At 34.9% G+C, this 10641-nt stretch overlaps 1 protein-coding gene across 1 annotated transcript; it reads right to left on the bottom strand.

Moving 5' to 3' along the window:
- Nucleotides 1-4454: 4454 nt before the first annotated feature.
- LOC129312174 (uncharacterized) lies at nucleotides 4455-5123 on the bottom strand (the record flags this gene model as incomplete). The annotated part of the gene is made up of 1 exon (XM_054954797.1): nucleotides 4455-5123. A coding segment is annotated over exon 1 (537 nt), but the record flags the coding sequence as incomplete, so codon positions are not given.
- Nucleotides 5124-10641: the final 5518 nt, after the last annotated feature.

Here is a 10641-nt window from a genome sequence, read left to right as displayed (position 1 = left end):
TCTCTAGCTTAGAATCATAATCCTATAGCCATAATAATTCATTTCTCATCCCAAATAATCATCTAAACCTCAATAAATCAACATATATTTTCAGATCTAGTCTAGAATTTGATCCATAAGCCACAAATTCAAAGATCACCAATAAATTTATACTCTAGAATATTTATTATACTACTAACAACCTCAAAAACCATATTTATTCAACATAAATTCATCCCTCTTCCAGATCTTAAATTTTCTACCACTACAAACTCAGAAACAAAAGAAAAAGGATGACTAAGAAAAATTTTAGAACACTTACTTAGTCTTGAAAAGCTTAAAATCACACCCTAAATATCCTATTAAAAACTCTTACCTTAAAACCCTGCACCGGTGAATTTGGCTCACAGATGCTCTCTCTGCCGAAGCTCACGCACGAAAGAAGGAATGAAGAAATGAAGGAACAGGTGAGTTTTTATAAAAATTCAGTGGGTCCCACATTTTTTAATTATTTTCTCTCTCTTCTTCTTCTTTTTTTTTATTATTATTTTATTATTGTTAATGTTGAGGCGGCGGACGAAGCAAATTCGTTTTCTTCTTCTTCTTCCTTTCTTTTTTTTATTATTATAATAATAATTTAATAATATTATTTTATTATTTTTTTTATTTTTTTTAAATTATTTATTTTTTTATTTTTTTTAATTTTCTATTAACCCAAATTAACTATTAAAATTTATATTGGGATATTACAATTCTCCCCTCCTTTTAGAAATTTTGTCCTCAAAATTTAAAATTAGTAACTATTAACTACTCACTTAATCAAAAAGACGAGGATAATCACGTCGCATACTGTCCTCGGTCTCCCACGTAGCATCACCTGGAGTCGTGCCCTTCCAAATTACTTTAACCAATCTAATGGTCTTGTTTCTTAATTGCTTGTCCTTATAATCCACAATCCTTTCTGGTTCAGCTTTGAATGTCAAATTCTCCCTGAGTTCAATTTCCTCGGGTTCAATTATATGGGAAGGATCTGGTTGATACTTTTTCAGTTGTGACACATGGAATACGTTGTGTATTCCAGCAATTTGGGGTGGTAATGCTACTTGGTACGCTACTGGTCCAACTCGTTTTAAGATCTCAAAAGGCCCCATAAACCTTGGTGTCAACTTCTTAGCCTTAATAGCTCTTCCAACACCAGTTACCGGAGAGATTTTTAAAAATACATGGTCACCTACTTCAAACTCAAGCGGTCTTCTCCTCTTATCCGCATAACTCTTTTGTCTACTTTGAGCTGTGAGTAATTTTTGCTTGATTAAAGCAATCTTTTGGGTAGTCTCATCAACAATGTCTGGCCCCAAAACAGTTCTCTCACTTAATTCTGTCCAACACAGTGGCGATCTACATTTTCTTCCATACAATGCCTCATAAGGTGCCATCTGAATGCTAGAATGAAAACTATTATTGTAGGCAAATTCAGCTAATGGTAAGTGACTATCCCAATTACCTCTAAGCTCAATGGCACACGCTCTTAACATGTCTTCAAGAGTTTGTATGGTTCGTTCCGTTTGCCCATCGGTCTGGGGGTGGTAAGCGGTGCTAAAACTCAGACGAGTACCCATGGCTTCCTGTAATGACTTCCAAAAGTTTGATGTGAATCTCGGATCACGATCAGATACAATATTTGTCGGCACTCCATGCAATCTCACCACTTCTCTTATGTAGATTTCAGTTAATTTTTCGAGAGAATACTTGATATTAGTAGCAAGAAAATGAGCTGATTTGGTGAGTCGATCTACGATTACCCATATAGTGTCATGACCAGAAGATGTTCTAGGCAATCCTGTAATGAAGTCCATAGAAATGCTGTCCCATTTCCACTCTGGAATATCAAGAGACTGTAGCATCCCGGCTGGTTTCTGATGCTCAATTTTGACTTTCTGGCAAGTCAAACAACGAGTTACATGTTCAGTTACATCTCTCTTCATCCTTGGCCACCACCAACCACGTCTTAAGTCATGATACATCTTAGTTGCTCCTGGGTGAATGGTATATTTACTCTGATGAGCCTCCTCAAGTAAGATATTTTTCAATCGAGTATCATTAGGCACACACACTCTACCTTTATATCTTACGACATCATCATCGGTCACATCAAAATGTTCAGCCTTTCCAGCCCCAATCTCTACCCTAATCTTATTCAAATAATCGTCCTTCTGCTGCGAAATTCTGATTTCTTCCCAAAAATTATTCTCAAATTCAGTAATATGTAGAGCAGCCAAACGATTTTCGACTACTTCTACATTTACTGCATGAAAACTACTCCATAATTCATGTTCTCTGACCATCATGTGAGCAGTATGTACAAGCTTCCTGCTCAGAGCGTCGGCGACTACGTTAGCTTTCCCTGGATGATACTTCAACTCAAAGTCATAATCCTTCAAAAACTCAATCCATCTGCGCTGTCTCATGTTGAGCTCCTTTTGATCAAACAAATATTTTAAACTTTTATGATCACTGAAGACTTCAAAAGAAGAACCATAAAGATAGTGCCTCCAAATCTTCAAGGCAAATACCACAGCAGCAAGCTCCAAGTCATGAGTAGGGTAATTTTCCTCATGAGGTCTCAACTGTCGAGAGGCATAAGCCACTACTCGATCCTCCTGCATCAATACACAACCTAAACCTTTCTTAGAAGCATCAGTATACAAGGTATAAGGAGCAGTTGGAACAGGTAAGGTGAGCACCGGTGTGGTGGTCAACCTCTTTTTCAGCTCCTGGAATGCAATTCACACTCGTTCGTCCAAATAAATGGAGCATCTTTCCTGGTCAACTTAGTCAAGGGCATTGCAATTTGTGAAAAACCCTTAATGAAACGACGATAGTAGCCTGCAAGACCCAAGAAACTCCTAATCTCTGTCACACTTCGAGGTTGTTCCCATTTCATCACTGCATCTATCTTACTAGGGTCCACCGCTACCCCTTCTTCTGAAACAACATGGCCTAAGAATTTAACTTCTTTAAGCCAAAAATCACATTTGCTCAACTTGGCATAGAGCTTGTGCTCTCTTAATATCTCCAAAACAATTTTAAGATGTCTAGCATGGTCCACCTCATCTCGAGAATAAATAAGTATGTCATCAATAAAGACTACAACAAATTCATCGAGATAAGGCCTGAAGATTCGATTCATATAATCCATGAAGACAGCTGGGGCATTTGTTAACCCAAACGGCATCACTAGGAACTCATAGTGCCCATATCTAGTCCTAAAAGCAGTTTTAGGGATATCCTCTGCTCTAACCCTCAATTGATGATACCCTGATCTTAGATCAATCTTAGAAAACACCGCTGAATTGACTAATTGGTCTAACAAATCATCAATTCGAGGTAAGGGGTACTTGTTCTTGATGGTTACCTTATTCAATTGTCTATAATCAATACACAATCTAAGGCTTCCATCTTTCTTTTTCACAAACAGTACCGGTGACCCCCATGGTGATACACTCGGTCTGATAAACCCCTTCTCTAACAACTCTTCAATTTGTCTCTTCAACTCAGCTAACTCCGATGGAGACATCCTATAGGGTGCCTTAGAAATAGGCCCCGTACCAGGTACGAGCTCAATTGAGAACTCAACCTCTCGTTCTGGAGGCAAACCGATCACTTCAGTAGGAAAGACGTCAGGGAATTCTCTCACTACTGGAATCTGATCTACACCTTCTTCAATCTCTGCCTTGATTGAGAAGAAAATCATAAAAGCTTGACAGCCCTTTCTTATACACTGTTCTACTTGAGCTGCAGACAACAACATAGGACTTTGGGACTCTACAGGGGTTACAGTAAGAGCTGAGAGTGACACACTCTTTTTCTGACAATTAAGTACAGCTCCATTTGCAGACAACCAATCCATCCCCACAATAACATCAATCCCAGACAAAGACAAACAAATGAGGTCTATGGTGGTCTTTCGACCCTCATACTCAACCTCTACATTTAGACATGCCTTAGCAGTCCTTACAGTCAAACCAGCAGGAGTAGAAATCTTCACATCAAAAGGTAAGGTACACACAGGCAATTTACATCTTTTCATACATTCATCAGACACAAAAGAGTGTGTAGCACCCGAATCAAACAAAGCACAAACATCATTATCAAGGATTCGGATTATACCTCGGATAGCATTAGGGTTGTTAGCAGCCTTGGCCCAGAGAGGGCATACACTCGTGCTGGTACTGTAGGTCTCTGATCATTACCCCTATTCTGATTTTGATAGCAGAATCGGGCAATATGACCAGGCTTCTGGCAGATGTAACAAACCCAACAATCACCAGAATGAAACTTCCCACACTTACTGCATGCTTGATTACTAGCAGCACCGGAAGTAGGATTAAAGGTAGCTGGGCTCCTGTAGGACCCCTGACTCCACTCTGATTCCCTCTGTAGCTTTGGCCCTTATGGTAGTAGCCCTTCTTCTTCTGATTTCTAAAGCCTCCAAAGATTTGACTGCTCCTCTTCTCTACTCCACCAATGGGTCTGGTGTGGATAGGGGGCTTCCCATGAGGTTCTTTCCTCCTCTCTCTATCAGCTTCTAATCTAGCCTCTCTCTTCCTCCGAGAAACTATTCGAAGCTTATTGCACATCTCACTGAATGTCTTGATCTCAAAAGGGGCTAACTGTTCCCTTAGATCAGGCCTCGCCTTCTCTAGTAATCGTTCAGCCATCCACTCCGTGTCTTCATGTTTCTGGAGGTAAGTAGAGTATTTAGATAATTCTGAGAATTGTTCAATAAATTCATCCTCATCTAGATCACCCTGACGAAATGCATGAAACTCAGCCTCCTTTTCTGCTCTCAGTGCAGTAGGAAAATAATTCTCGAACAATATGGCTTTAAAATCTTCCCAAGTAAGAGAGGAATCATCCTTCGGTCCTGATGTTTCCCACCATTTCTTAGCACTCTTCTGTAGTAGGAATATTGCCAGCTGCACCTTTTGATTAGAAGTGCACACAACCATACGAAAAATACTCTCCAATTGATCTATCCATTCTTCAACCACCGCTGGCTTAAGATTTCCATCGAAAGTAGGAGGATTAAACTTACGAAAAGTACTCCAGATCTTTGTGATCGTGGATGTCTGTTGGTCAGAGTGGAGACTCACATTCTTCGGACTAGTCTCATGGTGAGAATAAGGAGGTAAGCCTTCATCAGCAGATTGGCTCGCATTGAATACCTTGGTATGGCTTCCTTCTTGTTGGCCATTTCCCTCTCGGTTGTCATTCTCCTTATATTGTCTTAAAGCAGCCAACTCTTCTTCTTGTCTCTTCATGCGGTCACTAAGATTATATAGTAGATCCATCATTTGCCTCATGGTTGGCTCATCCTGCCTTAGTTGTGACTGTATGGGCTCGCCCTGCCCAATTTGTTGCTGTGTGGGCTCCGGTTGTGGCAGTGAAGGTATGTCATTTCCTATTGGCTCTATAGAATCACCGGCAATTTCGCCACCTCTCCTAGTTTTAGACACCATCTCTCCCCTCCTAAAGGATGGAAGTCACATAATTAAGTTAACACTAATCTCAAGACAAGAAAAATAATGGAGAAGTATTATGATTTACTAATGTATATTGCCAATAAACTAGGTTAATGTATAACAATTTCATAATTTATAAGAATTTGAAACATGTAGCTCTGATACCAAAATTTGTAACACACCAAAAAAAATTTTTTTTTAATAATTTAACTCAACCATAGTTGGGTTACAGCCACCCAACACATTTTTATATCAATAATTTCGATATAAAATATTTTATAATTGGCTTCAACTCACACACTATAACATTTCAGATAAATTTTTACCTCCCACATGCCATTAGGCTAAATCACATTTGTCCATCCTTATACTCCCAACAAGTAAACTAAATCACATTGTCCATCCTTATACTCCCAACAAGTAAAATAAGCAATTTAGTCAATTTTCAACACAAGCCAGTTATTTGGCCTTATAATCATGCCATTTTAACCAATTCAAAGTAAACCAAATATTAAAATTACAGTCATTCAAATTGTACCAAAAATAGAAATAGTTTGAAAGACATGATTACATTTATATATTCATATAATTGACAATAAACAAAAAGCCCTAATATTGGCAATATAACACATTATAAATCATAAATTAAATACCCAAAAGAGACAGTGGATCTATACCACTAAGCCTCTGGGACTCCTCCACGTGTCACTCGTGGCTCTTCTCCTGAAAATTGTTAACCACATAATGAGACTCAAAAGTCCCAGTAACCAAAGCCAATTTATGATAGTGTATACAAACAGTTAAGTGTGTGCTTACTAAGTGAGAATTAAAAATAATATAATTCCAACAAATATAAGAAATATTACAATACAACACACAACCATCCTTATATCCCTCCATTAACCTCGAGCCGTAGCCCTCACTCGGTGCTAAATTACCCGGCCAAAGGTAGATTAGCCCGAGCCCTTACAAACCACCTATTGAGCTCCAATAGGGGCATACCACGTGGCACATAAATACAACAACAATAGCAAGTCTCCCAACACCTCCCACAATAATCAAACAAATTCATAATAATATTGCACAATATACAATAAAAAAATTCATAATTTTCTCAATAATCACCCAATTAACATGAAGTAACACTAATCATAAATTAAAAGCATGGTTACCTTGTGGCTTTTTCAATAAATTATTCCTTAAAATTTCTCTCTCACCACAATCTTCACCAGTAATACAATCTACAAATAACATATTATTTATAAATATTAGTTTTAATTTTTGAAACTAATAAAATAATTCTAATAATAGAATTAAAAATATAACATAATTCCTAATCTCAATCTTAATACAAATCTATAGTTAATACTATTAAGTATAATTTTTAACTCCTCTTTTAATTATCAATAAACATTAATAATCTAAAAATCAACTTCTAAACTAATTTCTATTATCAAAATTTTCTTTTTATTTCATAAATTCGTACCTAAAATACTCAAAAATTAAAAATTAAGTCTCTAGCTTAGAATCATAATCCTATAGCCATAATAATTCATTTCTCATCCCAAATAATCATCTAAACCTCAATAAATCAACATATATTTTCAGATCTAGTCTAGAATTTGATCCATAAGCCACAAATTCAAAGATCACCAATAAATTTATACTCTAGAATATTTATTATACTACTAACAACCTCAAAAACCATATTTATTCAACATAAATTCATCCCTCTTCCAGATCTTAAATTTTCTACCACTACAAACTCAGAAACAAAGAAAAAGGATGACTAAGAAAAATTTTAGAACACTTACTTAGTCTTGAAAAGCTTAAAATCACATCCTAAATATCCTATTAAAAACTCTTACCTTAAAACCCTGCACCGGTGAATTTGGCTCACAGATGCTCTCTCTGCCGAAGCTCACGCACGAAAGAAGGAATGAAGAAATGAAGGAACAGGTGAGTTTTTATAAAAATTCAGTGGGTCCCCACATTTTTTTAATTATTTTCTCTCTCTTCTTCTTCTTTTTTTTTATTATTATTTTATTATTGTTACTGTTGAGGCGGCGGACGAAGCAAATTCGTTTTTCTTCTTCTTCTTCCTTTCTTTTTATTATTATTATAATAATAATTTAATAATATTATTTTTATTATTTTTTATTTTTTTTTATTTTTTTAAATTATTTATTTTTTTATTTTTTTTAATTTTCTATTAACCCAAATTAACTATTAAAATTTATATTGGGATATACAATATGCATGATCACACCTCTTTTAGATCCTCCTTATTCCTTTGACGTGAACCTTAGGCTATAACACAGTGGGATAATCTATAATCTAAGATTTTCCTAACCTAAAACACGTATGAGGGATTACCTAGCCAAGGTTTTCCCATCTCACTTATGGAAAACAGTTTCTCTCATTTTCTCACATTATGGGGTGTCATTCTCCCTAGACTAGCTTTCTCATTAAACCAGTGGATAGCTAGTTAGGTACAAGTTCCTCGTTAAATTAGTGGGACAACTCCTCATTGAACAGGTGGGCAATATACATATAACAATCCAAGCAAGCTATCAACTCGGATAGGAGCCTTACCACGTGAATTTAAATCTGTACTCCTCTACCTAGGCGAATTTCCACCTCTTAAGCTCATGCAAAGCATACCTATGCAATAATTCATAGCATGCAAGTATTTCACTATGCAAGCATGCATAAATAACATCATTGTACCCATTGCACCATGATAATCAAATTAAGATGCATAATTCAATCATTGAACTCCTCTTATTTGTTGAATTCCTCAAACATATTTTTCATTAAACTCCACAATAGCATGCACATTCATTAAACTTTTCATAGTACACACAATTATATAACTCCACTCACACATATAGTCATTGAACTCCTCTATTTTCATAGTCATTGTATCTTATACATTCTCAATCGTTGAACTTTATAAATTTGAAAATCATTGAATTACAATAGTTAACTACCTAAGTGTGTTTTTCAAACAAATCATGCCAGATTTGCATTTCAATTAATCTTATACAATTCAATTATCAAATATCAATCAATAAATTAATTAATGTACAAAAGTACAAGATAGAATTTCCCCAATTACATCAAATCTTTAAGAGGTCAAAGGTTTACCCTTTAATTACTCACTCCCTAAGCTTCTTAAAAAGCTTGAATGGTGCCAAAGATAGTCATTCTACAAGCAATCACAATGAAGTTTATTAATATCCACTTTCGGGCCAATTTTCACTAAGAACTCAACACTTCTTCATGCTTGAGGTTCATTTTTTTCTCATATAAAAATACCTATGAGGTTTCTTAGCTTCCTTTAATCTTCATTAATATCATTGAGCTCATTAATGGGACCCTATTGTTCCTAAATAACATATTTATGGTGGATTTTCACATATTTATTTTTTCTCAACCACCAATCCACATAAATCTCGATATATCAAGTTTCTTTAGTTCAATCTAATCTCATTAACTCTATTTAAGTCAATAGATTCAGACCCATAGTTTTTATAGACCAAAAAAACATTATTACCAACCAAATCCTAACTTTCATCACTAAGAAAATGGAAGAAGGAAAAAAGATTTGAGTGTATGAAGCTTACCTTTAATGTTCATGAACTTCAAAATACGCTTAATAGTCAATGTCCTTAAGCCCTAGCTCAATTCTTCAATGCTCTCTTGAATCTCTCCTTTTCTTCTCATTTTTGCGAGCTATAACTAACTTATTTTTAAAGAAAAGTGTCCATGTGCTGCAACGGATGCACAATGCGTCGCAACGCATGGGACATAGAGCATCCCTCCAAGCGTATCAAGACACATGCACCACGACGACCTGATTCACAAGCCACGGCATGTGGCACAAAATCTAACCCTTTAAATTTCTTCCTCTTCTCATCCCCAAGTGACTCGATTCTCCTTCAAACCCGCTTCTAGGGCTGGAATTAAAACCAAACACACCTATTAGGCCTCTCTAATCACACACCTTACTAATACACTTAATTAATCTATTTGGGCTTAATCAATCTGGTTTAAAATCGAGGATGTTACAAAATGTAAGGTATTTTTAAAAACCAACACAAAATTTTAGGTGGAGATGTTATTATAATATTATTAATAATTAATTCAAGTTGTTCTCCACCTTTAAATAACATTTTTTTTGGGCAAATGAATACATTACTCCTTAAACTTTATGTCAATTGATATCATAGATATTGAATTCATTTATTATGCAAATTATTTCTTTAATTTTTGAAAACAATGCAATATGGTCATTGCCATTAATTAAAGTTAAATTTAACTATTAGTTAATCAAAAAATAAGAAAAAAATGACAAAAAATGACTAAACTTTTTTCCACCATTTTCTATAATTTGTGGGTCATTGCCTATAATTTAAGCCCTTTATTATAATTTTTGGTTATTTTTTTATAATTTTTGAGATTCTTTTATCATTTTATGATCAATTAAGGATCAAAATTAACTTTTGTTAATTACATGAGTTATATTGCATTATTTTTAAAAATTGAGAAAATAATTTATATGATAAATAAATTCAAAGTCTATGGCACCTATTGGACTTAAAGTTCAGAAAATCTTTTTTTTTTTTTTTGGGAGTCTTGTGAATTTTGAAAAAATATGGTTCGATCACCCTGTATCTATATGATGACCTCGATCAGATTTAGTCTAACCAAACATGATTTCAATAAAAAAGATGACATAAAAAATAATATTATCACATAAACACCCAAAAAAAATTGTATTATCACATAGCACTACATTTTCACATACATCAGCACTGCTTTCCACAGCACAGCTCAACTTGAAACCCAAAGGCCAAATTCAATAGCAGCAAATTAATTTAACATTTTGCCAAAAGAAAAAAACTACGTTTAAGTTCAACACATAATTTTTTTTTACTTTTTTTTAAACAATTTTTATTGCCTTTTTTTTTATCAGAAAGAGAGAGAGAGAGAGAGAGAGAGAGTGGTGATGACTGGGAGCTTTTAAATAAAGAAAGAATGTTTAGGCTGAAATTATAAATTTTAATAATATTTTTCATTTTGTCAGGCTCAATTGAAGTTTGAAAAGTGAAAGCTATTGATATTCCAAAAG

Source organism: Prosopis cineraria, unplaced genomic scaffold, assembly GCF_029017545.1.
Source record: "Prosopis cineraria cultivar Desert tree isolate PC_DT_omini unplaced genomic scaffold, ASM2901754v1 PC5, whole genome shotgun sequence".
NCBI lineage: Eukaryota > Viridiplantae > Streptophyta > Magnoliopsida > Fabales > Fabaceae > Prosopis > Prosopis cineraria.
Note: the sequence above shows the minus strand (reverse complement) of the source record. Positions and strands in the feature narration are given on the sequence as shown.